Source organism: Cloeon dipterum, chromosome 2, assembly GCF_949628265.1.
Source record: "Cloeon dipterum chromosome 2, ieCloDipt1.1, whole genome shotgun sequence".
Taxonomy (NCBI): Eukaryota; Metazoa; Arthropoda; class Insecta; order Ephemeroptera; family Baetidae; genus Cloeon; species Cloeon dipterum.
Window position 1 is genome coordinate 22,656,988 of NC_088787.1, and position 21,162 is coordinate 22,678,149.

General features: G+C 39.0%; 4 protein-coding genes across 6 annotated transcripts; 1 reads left to right on the forward strand and 3 right to left on the reverse strand.

Moving 5' to 3' along the window:
• Positions 1-150: 150 nt before the first annotated feature.
• On the forward strand, positions 151-5,926 carry GCS2beta (glucosidase 2 subunit beta). Its single transcript, XM_065477544.1, has 10 exons — positions 151-326; positions 647-756; positions 832-1,044; positions 1,434-1,927; positions 3,607-3,714; positions 3,991-4,089; positions 4,140-4,314; positions 4,789-4,979; positions 5,038-5,181; positions 5,622-5,926. Exons 2-10 carry the CDS (start codon positions 657-659, stop codon positions 5,763-5,765), a joined length of 1,668 nt encoding a protein of 555 aa, XP_065333616.1. The 5' UTR covers positions 151-326; positions 647-656; the 3' UTR covers positions 5,766-5,926.
• LOC135937521 (uncharacterized) lies at positions 5,797-12,853 on the reverse strand. Its single transcript, XM_065480673.1, has 15 exons — positions 12,720-12,853; positions 12,523-12,662; positions 12,309-12,468; positions 11,772-12,021; positions 10,640-10,750; positions 10,476-10,578; positions 10,264-10,415; positions 8,640-8,821; positions 7,241-7,389; positions 6,990-7,149; positions 6,780-6,927; positions 6,535-6,642; positions 6,368-6,478; positions 6,210-6,312; positions 5,797-6,152 (listed from the first exon to the last, which is right to left on the reverse strand). The coding sequence occupies exons 2-15, from the start codon at positions 12,659-12,661 to the stop codon at positions 6,001-6,003; spliced, it is 2,028 nt and encodes a 675-aa protein (XP_065336745.1). The 5' UTR covers position 12,662; positions 12,720-12,853; the 3' UTR covers positions 5,797-6,000.
• Positions 12,854-13,763: 910 nt separating this feature from the next.
• Positions 13,764-18,007, reverse strand: LOC135938035 (uncharacterized). Its single transcript, XM_065481527.1, has 4 exons — positions 17,529-18,007; positions 16,304-16,532; positions 15,591-15,980; positions 13,764-14,846 (listed from the first exon to the last, which is right to left on the reverse strand). Exons 1-4 carry the CDS (start codon positions 17,990-17,992, stop codon positions 14,559-14,561), a joined length of 1,371 nt encoding a protein of 456 aa, XP_065337599.1. The 5' UTR covers positions 17,993-18,007; the 3' UTR covers positions 13,764-14,558.
• Positions 18,008-18,784: 777 nt separating this feature from the next.
• LOC135938038 (thiamin pyrophosphokinase 1) lies at positions 18,785-20,767 on the reverse strand. Of its 3 annotated transcripts, none has more exons than XM_065481533.1 (5): positions 20,552-20,767; positions 20,258-20,409; positions 19,923-20,161; positions 19,597-19,855; positions 18,785-18,979 (listed from the first exon to the last, which is right to left on the reverse strand). In XM_065481533.1, exons 2-5 carry the CDS (start codon positions 20,403-20,405, stop codon positions 18,858-18,860), a joined length of 768 nt encoding a protein of 255 aa, XP_065337605.1. In that variant the 5' UTR covers positions 20,406-20,409; positions 20,552-20,767; the 3' UTR covers positions 18,785-18,857. The 3 variants fall into 3 exon arrangements, with proteins under 3 accessions (XP_065337605.1, XP_065337604.1, XP_065337603.1); XM_065481532.1 differs by having other exon boundaries at positions 20,258-20,415; XM_065481531.1 differs by having other exon boundaries at positions 20,258-20,430.
• Positions 20,768-21,162: the final 395 nt, after the last annotated feature.

Sequence of the window (21,162 nt, forward strand, 5' to 3'; positions counted from 1 at the left end):
TTTTTTTCTTAAATTTTAATCATGAATTTCAGTATGTTTAATAAAATTACCAAAATTACTTTCAAAAACCAATCCATTTCCCGCTATTCGCCTTTCAAACCTTTGAACAGTGGGAAACGTTCTGCAACGCGATTGGTTGCGGTTTCGCATCAGCAGAGTGGGGAAAGTAAAGAGACGGACGTCCACCTCAGCTGGTGTCGATGTGAAAAGGAAAAGCAGGACGCCGGACGAATACGAGCTGACGTGCCGCTTGCATTTATCTCATCCGCATTTAAAATCGCCCTTTCATTATTCATTTTTATTTACAGTGTGGTAGGAGTTTTATGGTGAGTTTTGCTGAAAACGCACTTGTAAAAAACAAGTCAACTGGACATACCATGTCACCTCAATTTGCTAAAAACGAGAGACAAACTGTGCCGGTCAGTGCGTCAAGCATTTCGCATAATAAATTATGCAGTTGCTCTATTTTTGTTTGCGTTGGTTAATTGCAATCTGGATTAATTTTAATTATTTTGTTTCGTTTAAGAGATGCTCACATGACCGTTTTAATTTCCAAAATTTACGCAGCATGTTCGCATTTTCGCTCCATATTTTATTAAATTTCGTATCAATAATAAATCTCTTAACTGAAGAATCAAAATTTCAGATATCCTAATATGCAGACAAGACACTTATTCATCACTCTAAGCTGCTTAGTTAGTCTTCAAAGAGCCTCGTCTGTGGAAATTCTACGGCCAAGAGGAGTTTCTGTGACAAGTATGCATTCGACACATTTTTTAAAAAAAATAATATCAAGATATTAAATAATTAAATTTCTTCCTGTTTGTATAGAAACTTCGCTTTATGACCCAGAGAAAAACTTCACTTGCTTTGATGGGTCGTTAACCATCCCCTTTGTGCAAGTGAATGATGACTTCTGTGATTGCCCGGACAGCAGTGATGAGCCAGGCACAGCCGCCTGTCCCAATGGATTATTTCACTGCACCAACGCAGGCCATCAACCCATGGATCTGCCCTCATCTCGTGTGAATGATGGCATTTGTGGTGAGGCTCGATGATGAATTTTTTATTCATTGATCTACATAAAATGCTTATTTCAACTTAATTCCTGATTTATTTAAATTCTTAAGTAAGTACAGCGGTATATTCATCCAATATTTTAGACGATTATTTTTTAACTCTCACGCACATGTTTGGTATCAGTTCTTTTGCTAAAAATTTTTGGCTTAAGTAGCTATTTTGGTAAATCGTACAATTAAATTTGAAATTTATTTTTATTCAATTTTTGCTTGAAAAATATTGAATTTATATCTCTAATTAATTAATTAAAACTGATAATACATGCTCAAAAAAATACAAGGTAGTCAACTTGGTTCAAATTTCCTCGGCTCAATGGTTCTATTTTTCATATGAATATCATGACAATTTACCAGATTGTTGTGATGCAACGGATGAGTTTGATGGGCAAGAGAAGCTGGGTGGCGGGCACTGCACAAACACGTGCCAGGAGATGGGCCGGGCGGCGCGTGAACTGGCGCAACGGCTGGCGGAAATGCAGAAGCGCGGTGCCGAGGTGCGCAAGGAAATGGCACGCAAGGCTGCTGAGCTCAAAGCTGGCAAGTCAAGTCGACTTGGCCAGCTAAGAAAGGATCAGGAGGAGGCTGAGGCGCTCAAGGCCGAGAAGGAGGCCATCAAGAAGCAGGCGGAGGAGCTGGAGACAGCCGCACTGGCCGTCTACAGGGAAGCTGAGGAGCTCGAGAAGGAGCGGCGGGCGCAGCTCAGCAAGGAGGAGAACGAGAAGGAGGCCAAGAGCATGTTTGAACTGTTTGACGCCGACAAAGACGGCCGAATTTCCATCCCAGAGCTGATGACCAAGCAAGAGTTTGACCAGAACCGTGATGGTCAAGTTACCAATGAAGAGGCCAGGGTGAGAAAATAATCCTTTTCTTGTCTTGAGTTGATCCAATGAAATCAAACAGTTTATTTGTAGCTTTATTAAGATGTATGTTTTATAATTTAAACTTGCAAATCTAAATGATGTGCAATAATTTAAAAACTACACTGCCGCAAAAAAATCCAAATTTTTCTTAAAGAAAAAAAATCCTGTAGTTTTGATTCATTTAGTTAAAATCCACTGGAGTATGCTCCAGGGAAACACCTCGGATTATGATATAAAATAAGATTATCAATCTTGATGAAGTGCTTACTGTTTAGAAGCATACAGATTTGCAGGCACACAGCTAACTGGATCAATATTAGCTTAAGACTCAAACACTCAAGACTTATTATTTTATGCAATGACAATAATAATTTTAAAAAAACAGATGCCAGTTTAGCTAAAAAACCAATGAAAATTAATTTATTTGTCCGCAAAGTAAAGGTGCTGTATTCTTCAACGCGTAGTCAGGGGGTCCTAGCTATGTCCTATACTTGCAGCGCTCCTCCCTGCTCATTCCTCGCCATATCTTTCCCAATTCTGCAAAGAACTCTTGCTGTGTCGCGTTCCTCATCCTCTTTTTCACGCAGGGAAACATCTACTTCACAAAAACGTTGTAGGAGGTGAGCTTCCTTTTCGCCATTTCACGTTTTGTTCAGTGGATGGGAAGCAATGCGTGCGAAATTTTCAAAGTACATATTTGATTGAAGTCGATTTGAATTGTTGCTTGAAATTCATTACTGAAATCAATCATTGTAGGCAAGGTGATTGTTAAATTCTACAGGTATGGTCTGCCAACAATCATGCACAATTAACATTTTTACCTGCTCGATAATGCTAACTTATTGCGTTTTATTTCTGGAATTGATACATAGTGTTATTTTTTGCTATTCCAAGATATGCTTTTGAGGCCTGCAGGCCTCACCAGCAGAAATTATGCCTGCTTAATAAAATTGATAACCACAGAATAAACTACATTGGATTCTAAATTGCTGGCAGTAGAAAACAATTGACACTACACTCACAGAAAAATTTTTCACTGTGAGTATCAAAATGCGGCTCTCAAATTGATGATGCAACTTTGAGTCTCACAGTGAGTATCAAAGGCGTCCGGACGCTTCTCGTACTCACTGTGATGACCAAACACTCGTTCTCAGTTGATAATGAAGCGAGCGAGCATTTTGGTCATCACAGTGAGTACGAGAAGCGGCCGGACGCTTTTGATACTCACTGTGAGACTCAAAGTTGCATCATCAATTTGAGAGCCGCATTTTGATACTCACAGTGAAAAATTTTTCTGTGAGTGTACTGTGCACAAAATTTAAAACTCTTGATGAGTGAAACTTCTATTTTCCACTCCGCCTTTGCTGATAAAGAACCACATGGAGTAAGGCCATTTGGAACTCAATTTTGTTAGAATATAAACTGTACTTATCTTTATGTCGACTCACCTCTTGATTCGCAATTTTTATTTCTTTTCACGTGGAAATTTAAAAGCACTCTAATCATATGTCTAGTTTCAACGATGGTATTATACCGAACAGAAATTTTTGTTTTTATAATGGTGAAATGAAATGTTGTAGATTACTAATTTGTCTTCGTTCTAAAAATATTTAACCTTTCAACACATTATTCAGTTTGTTGGAATAATTTTGGGCCGTTTTTTGCAGTTCTTCCTTAATCAAAACGAGGAGGTTGGAGAGGAAGCATTTATCACTGAATGCTGGCCCCGAATGAAGCCATTCTACATGATGAGCACTGGAAAGTACATTCCACCTGTGAGTATATCTTTTTCCACATTTTAATTTTTTGCGGCAAGCTTGCTTAACACATTAAAACCTACCAGGAGAGCTTTATCTGGAAATTGTATGATTACGTCGATTTTCTTTACCAAGAATATATTCTGCTGAAATTTAAATTCTGGTTTAGATTTTATGTAAGTAGTAATACCAGATTTCCTGTCGTTTGTGTTGCACTCTGGGAAGGTTTCGCAAAATTGTGCTACAAATTCTCTTGCAATCATTGCATTAACTCCGTTATTCATCTTTTATCAGGGGGAGGAGCCAAACACTAATGAAGAAACAGAGGATCCCGAGAACTTTGAAGCTGCGCAGGATGATGACAACAACCTTGCGGAACAAACGGAGGAGCCAGTAAGATTTCGCTTTCTTGTACTTGACAGCGCTCAAAAACTCTTTTACAGGTTGATGCTGTTGAGACTGAAGAAAACCCTGAAGAGGATGTTGATGATGGAGAGCATGAAGACGAAGAAGAAGGTGATCAAGACAAGGAGGAAGAGGATAGTGATCATGAAAAGGAGGGAGAAAAGTCCTTCTCTGAAGTTCAGTATGATGCAGAGACGCAAAGACTTATTGATGGTAATAATTGGATCATTTTCTTAAAGTCCAGATCTTATGAGCTCACCAGGTTCCACTAACACCGCTGAGCGTATAACATGGGGCCCAAGTGGCCTCAGAGGAGTTTGGGCCCAATGTGGCCATCTTTTCGCTTCCCAGCCCCGAGGTCTTTTTTTAAAAGCTAGAGATTTGTCCCTAAATCCTCTGGAAAGGTGCGAAAACCAGCAAGGTGGCGAGTCGTCCGTGGGTTGAACTATTTGAGCATTTCGAGTCACTCATCTGAAATTGCGCAGCCAGAATTAGATCCCCGATATGCTTCAATATCTCCCATTGCTTTGGCACTCCTGAGAGAATATGAGTGGGTTGATTTACTAGTAAAATTATTTCAGAACCTGACTGTATCAAAAGAATTCCATATACGCTTAATAATTGAAATTTCTTTTACAAAGCAATAGTTTTATTCTAACACCAACGCTTGTATTTCCTCTGCCACAGATGCGGCCAACGCCAGGCATGAGTTTGAGGAGGCCGATCGGGCGCTGCGTGATGTAGAGCGCGAGATTCGGCAGATTGAGGAGTCTCTGGACAAAGACTATGGTATCGACGGCGAGTTTGCCGCACTCGAAGGCGAATGCTTTGAATATACCGACCGAGAATACACCTACAAACTCTGTCCATTTGATCAGGTGACTGAAATTTGTATGTCTGGAAAAAACGTGGTCTTATTATGCTTTTTTTATTTAGGTTACACAAAGGCCTAAAAATGGTGGAGGAGACACCAGACTCGGCACATGGGGCCACTGGGCTGGCTCAGAGAGTGACAGGTATTCAAACATGATGTACACCAACGGCCAATCTTGCTGGAATGGACCCCAACGCTCAACCAAAGTGAGTACAATCAGGCTTTTATTGTTACTTTGCTTGTCAGTCAATGACTTTTTGACCTTAACATATTTGAAATCAAATTGAACTATATTAGAAACAGGTGGTTTTCTTGAGAAATTTTTCATGATGAAAATTCATTCTAATTTCTGTTAAATTCCTTGCTGAACAAATTAGTTCATACTATGTTAATTTCATGAGCCGCATTTTTTATAACTTCATTAAAGAGGCGGCAACTGTCAGTCCTGTCACTGGAACGTAACTTCCTGTGTGCAATTAATTGTGTACTTTTATTTGATATTAATCATAACACAATTCTTGATGAAAAGGAATAACTGAATTTCATTAATTAATTTATAATTGTTTGCAAAAAGTCTGTTGGGTCTTAATTTCATATTTGTAGAAACCTTGCGAAACGAGTAAAATAATTTTTGATGTGGTGTCAGGTGGAGTTATCTTGTGGAACGGAAAACCTGCTGAAGGCAGTTAGCGAGCCGAACAGGTGTGAGTACAAGTTTGAGTTTGAAACGCCCGCCGCCTGTCACATCTCAGAAGACGCGAGTTCCAAAGGCATTCATGACGAACTTTAAACAATGTCTTCATTTAAAGCAAACGCACTCATAAGATTTTTTTGTTCAAAATCGTGTTTTTTATTATTTAAATGTGTAAGCCATAAAAGATAAATTATGATTCTTTTGTTCTCCACATTCCCTTCTTGCTGTAAATAAAGGAATATTTTTCCAACTGAGAACGCTGTTGCTTGTGTAAAAACCGTCAAAACAATAATGTGCTGGCAAGAAGAAGTGGCGAGTAGTAAGGGGGGTTTTAATCGATGTTCAGCTTCCTGAATGAACCAGACGCGCCGAACAGCTCGTCGTAGTTCATCTGCTTGCCTGGCCGTCTGGTCTCGTCAGCTTTTACCGTTTCCTGGTCCAAGAACCACTGGCGGTTCTCTTCCACCGTCTTTTTCCAATTGCCTGAAAACAGGAATATATTTCTAGCTGGTGACAAAACAGATTGAGATTTATCCGTACCGCTAATGTCCTTGAGAGAGCCACCTTGACCTCCGTACTCGGTCGGACACATTTCAGCGGGGACGATTTTGTAGAACGTGTCCATTTTGGAGTGGAAATGTATCTGAATGCATAAACGTTGTAAATTCCGTGAAATTGCTGCTGTTTCCGTCACTTACCCTATTCTTGATCTTCTCCTTGAGCAGCGGCTTCACGAAGTTAAAAATCACATCCACCAGAGGGTTGATGTTGATCACATGCACTTGTCTCAGGCGCACAGGATAGGCTTCCTGTTCATTTCAGATTTATCAGCTATGTTGCTAGACGCCAAATTAGTCTCTTTTACCTGCACGCTGATCAGGAACTTGCGGATGATTGCAGGGGTGAATTTAGCAAACTGCTGAGCGGTGGCGTGCGCAGCGTCCAAAACGTAGACATCTCCAGCCACGCCGTGCTAAATGATTTTTAGTTAAATACTTCCGATTTTCAAAATAAATTGAATTATCAGATGAAAAAAGTAAATATTTTACTAATCACATGCCTCCTCTGTTAGCAACTTGTAAAAGCAAATGACTAGCTGTTAACTTTTACCTCTTCAAGCTTGAGTCGCAAATCACCGATCATCAGGGCCAGTTTCATGGCTGTCGACGCCGAGGAAATGTTGAGCTCGGGCTGGGCGCTGCACATCCAAATAACTCTGTTGCCTTCGGCGGTGAGGCCGGGCAGGGGCGGCATGTGCCTGCGGTTCCACCGTGAAAATTAATTAAAATTCTTTTCCTACTGCCTCGGTGCTAAACTCACACTTCCGTCCACACCTTCTGCAGACTCTCGCTCTGCGGGTCGCGCTCGGCGTAGAATTCGGGCACGGCGGCGCGCATCGAGAAGTACATGTCCAGCTTCTTCTTTACCTTCTCGCTGCTGTGCTTGCAGCCCCGCAGGAATGTCAAAATTCGGTCATCATCTATGGGCAAAAAGGAGGAAGTGACGATAATTTTCTTGTGATTATGTGAAAATTATAGTGAAGAGGAGGTTAGTTATTAGTTCTTTCTTACCCTCAAAAGGTGGAAGGTGTGGCTGCAATGCTAGCCACTCTTTGATGTTTTTCATCTTCTCGGGAACAGCGGACTTGTCCTCACACAGTTCCTTGTAGATTTTTCCGGAAATTTCGCCGCTTGGCTGCACCAAAAGTGTGGATGCCATGCTAAAATTATAAATAATAATGAATGATTTAACCTGTTTTTTTACCAACGAAATTTGACAATTGGATGTACGCAAAATGAACAAATCTCTTTCGATAGAACTAATTGCACACTCTAATTTAGAGAACTAGGAATTTGTAAATAATGTATTTTCGCAGACTTATAAAACATTTGAATTTATTGTGGAGTAATTAACAACACTTTCTGATATTTAATAGGTGATCTGTATTATTTGACCTTCTAGAAGGATCGGATTGCATGGATATTCGTATTTTCTCTCCGCACTTTTCGGCCCTTGTGGGATCAATGACCAGAACGAGTTTTTTCCAGGTCAGCACTGAGTTTTGTCCCCTCTCCGCAACGTGATTTAACAAAAATCTCAACGCCGAAACTCATTCTCACTAACATTCATAAATATTTTATTTGGATAAAGTATACAATTTCTTTAGCAACAGAAATGGTGGATTTCACGCACGTTTCTCCGGTACCCACCGAGCAGAGCAGAGGCATTAACTTTCTTTTTCTTCATCGTTAATTGCTATTTCATTTTTCATTCACGCTCGGATTTCATCAATAACGTCACGCCGCCCGCCTTCCGTTTGTCGTAAAATAATGCTTGAGTGATTTGTGCTTTTCGCAGTTAGAAGAAAGCGAAACGTTCTTAATTGTAACACATGGTGTTTCAGGTACACGGTGAATTTAGCATTTGGACAAATAATTAATTTCATGCTTACAGCGTTTTAATAAAATTTGCCGCACGTGTATGATCGCGCTGATTCTCCTGTTTTATATTTCACTGGTCAATCAGTAACGACTGTACATAGGATGAAAAACAGAAATCATATTGTGAGCTAAATCTGCTTGGGATTGATTAAGTGCGGATGCTATTTTTTATTTTTATAGCTCGTTAAGAGGAGATGAACGATGAACATTAAGCAGCAAGAGAGAAAGCTAAGAATGGTCAGCGTTAAGAAAAAATGCCAGAAAAAACGCTGACTGCTGAAGAGAAAGTATAAGAAAATGTTTCCTATTTTCCAGTGAACGTTGTATTTTGTAGCATTAACCTCTAAACCAAGACAAAAATTAACAGATTTATAAAAGAGACGAAAACATGTGATTTTAAAATAAACATTTACTAGAAATAATTTTCTACATAGATTCTAGTCCAAAATAAATTGGTTTTAAAGAACCCGAACGAATAATTAAACGCAAAGACAGAAAAACGCAAAGAACGGTACATTCGTGAACTTACTTGTGGGCTGATGCTGAATGTAGGCTGTGCAGCGGAGATGGACTTTCTCTGAGCAGAGCCACACTGCGTCTCCCTGGCCGAGCAACTTCCTTACCTGTCGCACCGCCAGGTATGTGGATCAGCCGCAGTATGGGAGCAGCGGTGGGGATACCCTGAAAAAATGATATAAAAACGCGAGCTAATCACACGTCTCGGTGATAAAAAGATGCACTTTCCGCAACATTTTCTGCCTGCCAAGGCCAGGTTGAGGGATTAGCCACGGATAAAAAAATGCCGTTGGTACTTTTTTGCGCATATTTAGGACGCGCACGTAGCATGAAATGATACAACCATGCAATGATTATCGGTACAGATTCCTTTGGAACAAAGCAATTGAGCTGGAATTCTATTCTCTTCTCCGGACACATCATATAAAATTAGAGTGACTAAGGAGAGCATAAAATTTTAACAACTGTTAGACGCTTTTATTCATAGATTCAAGTATCCAATTATTTTTTTAATTCCAATATTATTCGCAAAGGAATTTTTGTAATAAAAACTAGAGACCGGCGTGGTTGCATAAATTTAGAGATGTTAAGTTAATAGTAAATTAAATTGTAGATGGAATGAGATTTTTTCAAAGATTGCACTGCCAGTTAAAATTATATTTTTAAACATACGTTGCGTTTAATTTTAAAAAGTTTTATTTTTTCCATATATACTATTCCATCTCGGTAAATGATTTTCCTGTATATCATTTTAAAAATATAATAAGACCTAATTTAAAATTTATTGCATTTAAAATTAACCTTATAGCATTGTAATGTTTTTCGCTGTTTCATGTCAAAAGGCTGAACTAGTTTATTTTACACTACGCCTTCTCACAGATAAAATACTTGAATGAGTTCTTGAAATATAAAAATAGTACTAAATTGCGAATATAAATGTAAAAGCCCCCTGCACAAAAAGTGTTTATAGAATCTGTCATTCCTGATCTGATTGTAGCGACGGTTGCTAAATCTGAATATATATATATATATATATATATATATATATATATATTTGAAGCTAAGTTTTTGAATCAATGTTCTTTTCTTAAATGCTAAATATAATATTTTCATTTGGATATTAAGATAGGTAAATTGATTAATTATTTATCAATTTGAAGGTAACCAGCTAGGATTTTTTTTGAAAAATGTTCCTTCCTCACAATCAGGTGATAAATTACTCTGATTTTTTTTTGTATTGCGATAAATTTTTTCCATAGAGCTGTTGGTAATTTGCAAGCAAGAAATGTTTAATGAACAAAGCGCTTAAGTGCACTGCAAGAAGTAAAAAGTCAAATAGGGACCAGTTGCGGTTATACAGATAAAAATCCAACAAGAAAATTGACGATAATCCTTGTTTTCCAAACCACTCTGCATTCTTTCCTTTTGCGGTTTTAACCAGAGAAAAAGTCATGTCATTCGTTTACCGCAGAAGAAATCACATGTCCACGAAGCACGCGCTCGTCAGGAAAAAATCGGCCATTTGATTCGTTCAAAAAACTTTATTATAAAAATGATCAAAATTGAACAGTCACAAAAAATAATAACCAAAAGAGTGCTTAAGGTGGTTGGTTGGTTGAAAGTGGCAACAAAAGTTAGTCGACGGCGAGTTGGCGGAAGGAGCCGTCTAGCCCGAAGAGATCATCCTGGGTCACGGGTTTTCCGCCAGGTCGCTTGGCTTCGTCGACCAGAACGGACTCTTGGCTGATGAACCAGTCGCGGTAGCTCTCCAGCTTGGTGCGCCAAGAGGCTGTAAATTCGAAAATAAATTTAATATCCGTGCTCAAATGCAATTAGTTGAGGAATATACCGTGCAATTCTTTCATTTCCCCAGCGTCGCCGCCGTATTCCTTGGGGAGGACGTCCTTGGACAGGAATTTTTGGAGCGCAGCCACGTCAGCGTGAATGTGGATCTGCCAGAGAGCCAGAATTTATTTTTCTACTGGCATCAAAAAATAATTGAAGATAGCATACCCTGTCGGCGAGCTTGTCCTTCATGAGGGGCTTGAACAGGGCAAGGATTTTGTCCAAGAAGCTGGGAGCGTTGACCAGATGCACCTCGCGCAGGCGTACGGGATAAGCACTCTGACGAAATTAATAAAGTTTTAAAATTATTTGACCATTACAAAATTTTATGTTTGGTCTCAGCACCTCAAAATTTATTAGCAAACGTCACTGCCCTAAATAAAGGGGAAATAACGTTGAACGTGGGATAATCTCATAGATTAGTCTTAGTCTAATCAATTTAATTATTCTTAACTCGACTGTCAAACATGCTTCCAATTTCACTTTTAGGGCAGTTTAGCTAGTTTTCACGACTGTCATAGCCTTTCATAATTGGCTTTTGCGGTTGGGATGATCGTTGGGAAAGCTGCAGTTTTTAATTTGGCGAATGCAGAAAAAAAATTGGAAGCAAGAAAGTGGATCAAGTGCATCAATAGAGTGGCGGCGAGGAATTTCTATAGTCAGGTGAGCAGACGCGAAAAACAGTCTGTTTCGCAGCGGTGAGTCATCCGGCGCGCAGGTGATCCCTGGTGCAGAAACACGCAGGGGAAAGCCAAGAGTTTCTCGCACAAAATCGGACGCGATTATCATCTGCGGTAGAAAACCATTAAACATGATGGACATGCACCGTGCACACGCCGCGCTCTTTGTTCATGGTAATAATTATATTGCAGTTGCCCAACGGGATTCGCGATTTTCTAGCTGCAATAAAATACCTATCAGAGAGGAATTCAGCACTGTCTCCGCAGAGATATTGAACGGCTTTTGACCCTTCGGAAATAATTTCGTAACAGTAAAAACATTTTTAGCGCATATAACAGATACATTCGACTGCATAACAAATTGTAAGTTTAGTACTTGAGTGAATGAAAAATCAAAATTAGAGTTTAAAATTAATAGAATTAAAATTTAGTTTTGCAATCGTTGTGTGTCCCAGAAAATTTCAAAATTTGTTGAACGAAACAAAACAAGATATTTTTCTCAATACAGTTTGTTTACCTAATAAAAAAATTGCTCATCAGATAAAAATATTTATCAAGGAATAATCCACCCAGTGCCTTTGCTTAATTTTAAATTTAAGAATATAAAAGGTATTTCATACCTGTCCACAAATCATGAATTTTCGCACGAGGGGCAGCGTGAGTTGGGCGAGGTGGGACAAGGAGCTGCCGCTGAGATCGTAAATGAGCACGTCTCCTGAGCAGATGTCCTCACGGAGGCGGATGTCACCGGTGAGGAAGACCAGCTTCATGCACTCGGACGCGTTGAACTGGCTCTTGGCCGGATCCTGCAGACCGTGGATGGTCACGCGGGCACCTTCGGCCGTCAGCTTCGGCATCGGCACAATGTACCTAAGGAAAAATTAATGTATCAATTTCCCGGGAATTTTTTAACATTAAAATTTTTTATTAATTACACTCGTTGTGGTTATAGTAAAAATAATTGCTAAAGTGAGAAGGCAACAATTATTAAAGTTAATAAAAAATTAGAGTTGAGTCACCACAACTCTCCCATGGAAAAATTAGAGTGGTTTTTTGAATAATCAGTAAAGAAATTGTAATCAATAAAATTAGGTTGAAATTTTTCCTTGAAATTTAAATTATCGAAAAAAATTAAAATTTCTAATAATTGCACTTACACAGATTCAAGACAAGACTGCATGTCAGCGTTTTTCGGATCGCGGTTCTTGAAGAACTCAGGCGCGGCGCCACGCACGGTGTAGTGCAGGTCGATCACTTTTTTGCACCGCTCCATCGAGTTTTTGCTGCCGTACAGGAAGCCGGCCAGCAATCGATCGTCTAATTAAATAAATCAATAAAACGCCACTAATGAGTTGAAGGGATGGAACTCACCGTCAATCTTCGGCAAATGGGGTTGCAGGACGAGCCATTCCTTCAGCTTGGACAGGTCCTCCTGCTCGCGACCTTCCGTCAGGTTCAGGTCGGACTGAATTTTCTTGAGCATGTCACCAGCGGGGAGCACCAACGTCATCCTTCGATCAATTTTGATAAAATATTGTCGAATTATAGAAAAATTGTGGCGCACTCACTTGATTTTCAATCAGACGCACACGCAGGAGTGAAGAGACTGGTGCACTCGCTTGCAAGTGTCGAAAAACACACTGTTGATGCAGGCAGAACAAATTGAGCCTTTATAGGGAGTCCCCGCCATGCGGTCGACACGGGCTAGTAACTTAAAACTCTCCTTAATGATGATCGCTCTACTACACACTGAGTGAGTCAGAGTGTCGCTGAAAAGGGCACCGCGCACAATATATCTCGCGATCGCGATTTATCAAGATCTAACGCATTTTCTGCGAAAATCATTTCTATCTCAGATTATATCGGCCTAGTGCAGTCATTTACTCTCGCTTTCCTATACGAGAGAGAATGCAAAAATAAATTTTGACGGCTTATAACTATTTCTGAAACATAAAACCTATCCAAATTTTCTGACTAAATTGATTTTCATTATTTAGAAACTAATTTTTTTATCTGAATATCACACAATTTTTAATGTTTATATAAGTATAAAAACTATCAAGATTTTAACTATTTAACCGTAGTAACAAAATTTTAGCAATTTAGTAAACTTCAAATAACCATAGTTTATCTTGCAGAATTTGAAATCAAGTTTTGCTTTGTCTGCATAAAGAAATGAAAGCAAGAGTGCTGGTGTTTGTAACAATGAGAAACAATTCGGTGGTATAATGTCTCTTGTCTCGCTGTTGATGAGCAAATTTATTGAAAATTGTTTTATTGTTTAAAAAATAGCCAGAAAGCAATTAAAAAAACTTTCCCTGCTGGCACAGAGCGTGGTTTTATTAGATAATTGAGAATGATAACAATTTTCTGGTTGCGTGTCGAGTGTGTGCGGCCGCGGCCGCGCTTGAGTGAAATAAGTCGGTCGTTTTCTATCATTAGCAGACAACGAGACGCCTTATTCAGCTTGGGAAACAAGCGCGCACAATCACTGGCAATGGTCGTCATTATTAAAATTGCAAGTGATCAACTTTGTAACAATGCTGATGACGAAACCTTTCCCTGCTTCTGGTTTTAAAACACCGATGGAATTTTTATGGAAAAACATAATGTCATTATCTAGTAATTTTTATTGCAACTTGATACTTGAAATAACATACATTGAATTTTTGTGATGTATTCTATATAGATCATATAGATAAAATTATGTATTCGTGCACACCACGCATTATATGGGAATTTATTGGACAAACATATTTTTCGAATTTATCTGTAAAAATTGCAGAATAGGAATGCAATTGTGACGCTTCCTGTGGCAGAATGATATAGCTCTTGCGGTTTTATTGGTTGGTTTCTGCAGATGGATTTTCTTTCATGGTTTATTTGCTGTGTCCAGAGCATTTTATGGTATACCCCTCCACAAACGGCCTTAAAAAACACTCGGTATTCTGGGATTTTTATTTGCTGACAGGAAAAATCAACCATTTTGATTATATATACATTTAAACTGCTAAAATAAACACATAAAAGTTTGCAACATTGCATATTTTTTTCTGATTTAATGATTTGCAAAAAATTTGGTATTCCAAATATGCAGTCTTTATATTTATTTTTGGCACTGGTGACGGCAACAGGATTGGATAAAGTGCCGTTAACCTTTGTGTTAAGTTTAAGTAGACTATTCAAATTTACAAGAATGCACTGATACACAAATATTCGTGTCTAACTTTGAATGGACTGGCACTGTCTAAAAATTCTCAATATCAGCACTCACGCGCCAAAACATCTTATTTCTACGCGGGAGCGACGGTTTCACCGCAAAAATGGTACCGCTTCTTATTTTAAAAGAAAAATATCAATTTTCTTTAGCACAATATGGCAGTGTCAATCGACAAAATAACATTTCACTAGATGCAGCCATGGTCAACAGCCAGTTTGATCATGTCAACAAGCCGCTTCACTTGCTCCGGCTTGGTAATTTCCTCAAAGTGCGTCATTTCCTCCAAGGTGGTGGCCTCCGTCTCTTCAATGTTGTCCAAGTCCTTGACCTCATCCTTGTCCTGCATGGAGATGGGCACCAGCTCTATGGAAAGCGCCAAACCGAAGCCGCCTAACTTGACCCACAAACGCTGCAAGCGGTCGTACGAAAATTCCTCAGGAAAGTCGATATCAAGGGCTTCAAACACGGTCAACACCTGCGAAAAAATTAAATTTCAAATTATATTGATGACATTGTCTCTATCAAAATCACAAAAAGAAATTAAAAATATTTCGATATGTTTTAAATTAACACATTTTATAGAGGTTGCGTCAGTAAAACTATTAAATAAAAAGAGCAGAAACGAGATCTTCGGGGTTTTTTGGCTCTCAAAAGTAGTTTTTCAAATCAATGGTTAGAACTCGAGAGTTGACTGTTTGCGACGCACGAGAGAATGGTGTTTTTAGTTTTGATTTTTGAAGTTAAATTTCTCAGAAAACAATAAGGAACACCAATTTGAAATTTTTCACAAGTTTACACATAATATAATGGGACAAGTTTTAAATATCCCAAAATCCTGAGCATATTTCCAAAACTTTAATTAGAAACCGAAATTAACAGAAGTGACCTTTGACTTTGATCTGGGACGTCAAATTTGGTGGTATAGTTCGATTGGGTTCTATGAGAGGAATCCAAAGCACACCTTTTTTAAATTGCACCACCGGGAGGAGGTCTCAAAGTTTTCCAAAATTGTACCGCAAAACCCGTAAAAATGGATAAATAGTTGAAAACATTTACGCAATATACTAGTAAAGACTACATAATTTCTGATGTGAATTTCGCTGAGTTTGCTTGCTTGACCTCATGCCAATTTTGTTCTCCGTCCATGACGGTAAATTTTAAACTAAATTCTTTTAATTTTGGACAATATAAGTATTTATCAGCCGTGACAGTGACAAACCTCCTCGTGGTAGATGCGCAGGATGCCGCGCACGCCACCGATGTTGTTGCGGTGCTCCTCGGTGGTGCAGGCGAAGATGATGGTGGAGAGGTCGGTCATGAGGCTCGCGAAGCGCGTGATCTGGAAGTCGATGGCCTTGGCGATGGCGCCAGTCGCGTCGAACATGAAGTTGGTGGCCCACGAGTCGCCGTGGTTGATAATGCGCAGCTCGTCCACGGCCACGTACTCCTGCATCAGCGCGAACAGGTGCTTGCGCTCGCTGAACTTCTTGAAGCGCTCCAGGTAGTGCGTGTCGGCCAGCTCCGGTTCCACAGCGCGCGCCACCAGATGCGCAAGGTTCTCCCAGTAGTTCCCCAGCCAAGCCTCTCCATTCTCGTTGAAAAGCGACTCCTGATTAATTGTAAATAAAATGATTAGTCAGTTTAAATAGCACTCATCACACACAGCATGGGATGATAAAACGACATCTTTTCAAGGTGATTAAATTAGTAAAATGGTTCTATGGATTTTCCTAATTGCCTCTTTATAATTTAGATAACAGGATGTAATCATGTGTTACGTTATAATTTTTCTTTTATTAATTTAATTCAGCACTGTAAGGTAGTTTGAATCTGCTCCCCAAATATAGCATTTTCTCTTCGAGATAAATCATTAGTTTATTGAAACATGTACAGTCCTTTTTTGATTAAGTTTTAATTTGAATTTTGTCTTACTCCCATATCTGTTGTAAGTTCGCGGAATTTTTCTGGCTGCAGCACTTTGAGAGTGAGCGAAAGGGCATGGAAACGAGCAATCATCTTCACGATTGATATGGTTTGGATGGTGTTCAGTCCCGCTTTCTTGTCGGCCATTCGAAATCCTGACTCAACCAGGTCCTCCAGCAGCAGGAAGTCGTTGGAGCCGTCAGACATGGCGTAGTAACAATCAGCAACGGCTAGGTATCTGCGTTAGAAAGAGTAAATAATCAGTACAAAATGCTCAATGATTTTTGTATTATTATATATGAAGGCATCCAGGTTGTAAAGAAATGTTTCGAGAAAAAAATGTCGAGAGTGCCTTATTTAGATTCGTTTCCAATGCCACTGGGGACCAAAAATTACAGTAATTTGTACCATTATCAGTAAAAATTGACTTTTGTATTGGTCGAATCAAATTTTTATATATATGGCATTATATATTTAAAGGTTTACGTGATTTTTTTCAAATAAAATATAAATATATGAAGAATTTAGGTCACCCCAATTCAATAATTTCAACAAAAACTAAAACGTCAAATCCTAAGAGTTTCTTTACAAGAGAATGTTTGGACTGTCGGAAGGTCTCTATAAGAATATTTAATTAAAAAATCATATTTTAAAGCAATTGCCCAAAATGGACTGTTTAGTATCTTTGAAATATTTAAGAGATTATTATAGGTATAGGAGAGGAACAAGATGAAGGAAGTAGCCACATTAGGATGGAAATGAATGGAGGGCAAAAAGTATCGTATATCCCGATGAAGGAGAAGCATTCATTGCCATAAATTTATTATCATTTTACTGTCAGTTTTGATAACAAAAAATGAGTTAAACTTAAATAATAACTTTACAATGAAGTCTACTAATAAAAATGTTTTCAAGTAGATTTCTTCCAATCAGAGATTTTTTTAATTCCTTGAAAGCAAATTATCACAGAACAATTTCCAATTTTTTTAATTAATTAAAAATGTATAACCTTTACGCCCGAAAAATTGGGACCATTAAAAGAGTAGAGAATAATGTGTAGGTTTTCACGAATCCATTTTTTAAGTAATTCGATCGTATACCTATTTTTTAATTTAGGATTAATTAGACGAATACAATTTTAGTGATACGAACTGTTGTAATGAAATAACAGGTTTTAAAGCCTGAAGCGAAAGCTGGTTTCAGCATGAATCATTTAATCAAAGAAACTTTGTACCTGCCACCAATTTGCTTGAAAACGGGGCATACGGCGTTGTAGAAGTGCACCTCGCGCTTGAACCACCTGACGCAGTTGAAAGCCTCGCGGCGCTTCTCGTTAGCCGGCATACCCTTGGCGATGAGACGCAGCTCAGTGCCGTCAGACAAGGTGGCCGTCACGCGATAGATGATGCCGAGGAAGCCGTCGCCCTTCTCGGACGCGAACGCCACCTTGTAGCCCTTGACGCGGGCCGTGTCGTCCTTTCGAAAGCGCTTCTCGTAGATGGTCTGCACGGCGCGCTGCAGAATCTCAGGCGTCAGCTTGGCCGAGACGGTGCTCAGCGTCAACTCGGCCATGGCGAGCGAGCGCAAGAAATTCGTGTGCGACGCGTGATAACGGCGCTCGCCGACTCCCGACACCGCTGTCTCCCGCGACGGCGACGAGCGAGCGGACCGCGCTTCTTCCCCGTGGGCATTTCTCATTGGGGAATTTTTCCTGCCACCGCTGCTCGCTCTCTCTACTACAGAACCCGTTATCACTGAACAAACAAAGCACTTGATTCTCTCACACGCGCGCTGATTGTGAGTCATTAGCGGCGGCTTTATCTCGTCAGGACAGTTTCAAAGGGTTACAGAATGGTGAAGCAAATTTTAAAATGGAATATAATAATGCAAGTTGCTTGCTCTATTCTTTGACAAAAATAAATTATTTCCGTAAATTAAGAACTAATATTTTGGAGAGATTTGGTTTTATATTGTTTTGGAGAACTTATTATTTCTATTAGGTCTAATGGGTGACTTGACCATTCAGGCAGGAAATAAATGGTTAAAATGCCTTGCAATACTCGAAAACTGTCGCTGTTTTTTTCGCAAAGTTCCAGCCGAAAACCTACCAATTTATAGGTTTTTCAAAATTTTCCGATTTTGAACCCTAAAAAGGTCATATTTTCCGCCAAACAAAACAGAGAGTACATTTTCAAAAAAATCATTATTTTATTAGTGGTTTTTCCCAGAAAAAAATCGCGGTTTTTGCAAACCCTGCTAGGGCCTGTTGTTACATTTTGAAGTTTGACTTCATTAATAAATATAAATTTAACGCACTAGTGAGTGGCTGTTACGATATTCTCTTCATTATTTAAGCAAAAGTCAACTAATCATAATTTTAAAAACTAATGTGTTGTGCTTTTCGTAAAAAAAGATTTTTAAATGCTCTTTAAGTGTTATTATTTCTGACAATAAATTTTTAGTTCACTGTGAATAAAATAAAAGACCAGCTTGTTAAAAATAAAACTTTATAAAATCTCAACGTCTTGGCAAAACAACCAATAAATCACTATAGGTCAAGGACCTAATCTATTTCAATTGACCAGAGTAACGCAGAATCAGTCGTGACCGTGACCAAATTGTCGCTGGCAGGAGCAATCCTGTTTGAAGTGCTAACCAGTGCACCGAATCGCATTTCTTGACCATCTGAAACAAATACACCAAAGGCCCTAAGTAAAATGTGGCGATTCTTCATGGTAATTTGAAAGGAAATGCCGCACCATGCACCATTAGTAAACTCATTGGTAAATTATGAAAAAGCTCCTGAAATGAGATTTAAGGTAAAATTGTTTATTTTTCTGCGGTTCATTGTCAGTCAGTAGCTAATCTTTTTTACAAATTTTCTGCTCTTTATCTTCAGTTAAAATTATATGCAGCTTTCTCGGTGTATATCAAGCTATTTATTCTTCCATATTCCTAAAGAAGCAGCATTTAATTTCACCTGAAAAATTATGACAAATCTCGTTTGCTTCTGCCCCCATACAAATCTATTACCAAATAATGTTTTTTCTTGACCTGACGTGTTTGTTTGTATGACATTTAGCAAAATGTATTTAATTATTATTTAGAATTGATTTGGGAAATCTTTGCACACCTCCCGTATTGTATAGTAGGAATAGAAAATTACAACAAAAATTAGCAGTAAAAAATAAAATTTATCGGATGATGCCAAAATCTGAATAATTAAAAAGCCAAGGCAGATGCAATTTATTTTAAGGTGCCTCATTTTTTGTTTTTTTAGTTAGATGATTTGAGCCAAATACCTAGGTTCCACTTCAGTCCAGTGGAGGTGACATGCTTGGCAGGGCTGCCCACGGGCACAAGGCTGCAGGTTTTGTTGTTGTACTGGCTTGGAATGAGGATTTTGTGGTGCCCCTCTTGCAGCAGCCAGCTGATCGAATTGCTGGCGAGCTGGTACACTGGACAGTGCAAAATGTTCTTCGACTTGAAAAGTGTGTTAATGTTGGCCATAATCTGGTCGATTCTGCCAGACGTTTCCACCAAAGATATCACAGCGTCAGGCTGCCGAATTCGGAAATTTTGTTAAAATATCTAACCCAGATAAATGTGATTCAAAAAGGTTGTCTACCTTTGTTTTATTCTGAGAAAACCAGGAAGACGTTTCCCTTAATGCTTTCGTGAAATCTGTCTCGTCTTGGTCTGGCGTTTCGATAATCTTAGACCCAGCTTTTGCGAAAAACTCAAGTGTTTCTTTTTTCGCGGAATCAAAATCTCCTGTTATCATGTCCGGCACTAAACTCAAACCGCTGTTTTGGCAGAATGTCAGCCAGCGGTCACTGCCTCCGTCCACTGTCACTCGCAAGCAGGCTGCAATATTTTTACGAATTAATTTCTAATTATTGGAAATTTAGATTAAAAACGAAACTCAATTGTGTAGATCAAGAGTTGGAACATTATCTTTACCGTTATTCCACAACGACGTAACCAGGCTAGGTTTGCTGATGATAGGCTGATTTAGGACGAGAAGGGCGTAATTCATTGAAGAGCTCGGATTTTCATTAATAAAATCTTCGATTTTCCAAAAAGTGGTCGATGACTCAATTTCTTCCATGTTACTGTAACTTTTGATTGTGTCACTGAAAATGCCATGAAATTTTATTTTTAAAAAAAACTAAACTAGACTAAACAGCGGTCACCCGTTACAAATTAATATTACGAAAAAACACGACAAAACAAATGGAATTAAAAAAATCTTACTTCTTCTATGGACTCAGATGAAGAGCACTTCTTCGAATTGAATCTTTACCGTTTCTCAGACTAATTTCACGTTGCAGTGACTATAAGAATTTATGTGGATGGATCTTGAACACAAGCCTCCTTATCAAAATCTCATATAATTCAAAGGCCTTGATTGTTTTATCTTATTTTTTCTTGTCCTCGCGCACAGTGGTTCAGTTAAAAGCAAGTTATAAGTCATTTTCGAAACCATAACAGTGAACATATGATTAGGTCACATGGGTCCCAGTTATCCCCTCCCAATATTCACTAGTTTAGCTCCTGATTGGCTGCCTGGTTCGGTCTCCTTTTTCAGCATGAATGGCGGGAAGGGAAAATCCCCTCTCGGTGAGGTTAGAGGTTACTGTGTGCTTGAACAGAGAAGGATCGAAATCGTCGTGGTAGCGGAGAAATTGCGCATGAGTTTTTGGTTCGCCCGGCGAAATTGCGCATTTTGAAAATTGCGCATCTTGAAAAGTGCGCATCTGACATTTTGAACCAAACACATTTTAATGCACATTCTGTTTTCTCCCCCTCCAATACATGCTTGACAAAAATTTCAAACCAATCCGAGCACTAGAACGCTATCTAGT

Bases quoted from the DNA above. Each gene is read 5' to 3' on its own strand.
- GCS2beta (XM_065477544.1), top strand. From the start codon at position 657: ATGCAGACAAGACACTTATTCATCACTCTAAGCTGCTTAGTTAGTCTT. The intron at 4,090-4,139 runs GTAAGATTTCGC...ACTCTTTTACAG, and splicing joins CGGAACAAACGGAGGAGCCA to GTTGATGCTGTTGAGACTGA. The intron at 4,980-5,037 runs GTGACTGAAATT...TTTTTTATTTAG, and splicing joins AACTCTGTCCATTTGATCAG to GTTACACAAAGGCCTAAAAA.
- LOC135937521 (XM_065480673.1), bottom strand. From the start codon at position 12,661: ATGACGTTGGTGCTCCCCGCTGGTGACATGCTCAAGAAAATTCAGTCC. The intron at 10,416-10,475 runs GTATATTCCTCA...TCGAATTTACAG, and splicing joins GGAAATGAAAGAATTGCACG to CCTCTTGGCGCACCAAGCTG. The intron at 8,822-10,263 runs TAACTTTTGTTG...CGAGACGTGTGA, and splicing joins TCCGCCAACTCGCCGTCGAC to TTAGCTCGCGTTTTTATATC.
- LOC135938035 (XM_065481527.1), bottom strand. From the start codon at position 17,992: ATGAGAAATGCCCACGGGGAAGAAGCGCGGTCCGCTCGCTCGTCGCCG. The intron at 16,533-17,528 runs GTACAAAGTTTC...TTTCTAACGCAG, and splicing joins TTCAAGCAAATTGGTGGCAG to ATACCTAGCCGTTGCTGATT. The intron at 15,981-16,303 runs GTAAGACAAAAT...ACAATTAATCAG, and splicing joins AACTTACAACAGATATGGGA to GAGTCGCTTTTCAACGAGAA.
- LOC135938038 (XM_065481533.1), bottom strand. From the start codon at position 20,405: ATGGAAGAAATTGAGTCATCGACCACTTTTTGGAAAATCGAAGATTTT. The intron at 20,162-20,257 runs GTAAAGATAATG...AAAATATTGCAG, and splicing joins TACGTCGTTGTGGAATAACG to CCTGCTTGCGAGTGACAGTG. The intron at 19,856-19,922 runs GTAGACAACCTT...CGAATTCGGCAG, and splicing joins TTTCTCAGAATAAAACAAAG to CCTGACGCTGTGATATCTTT.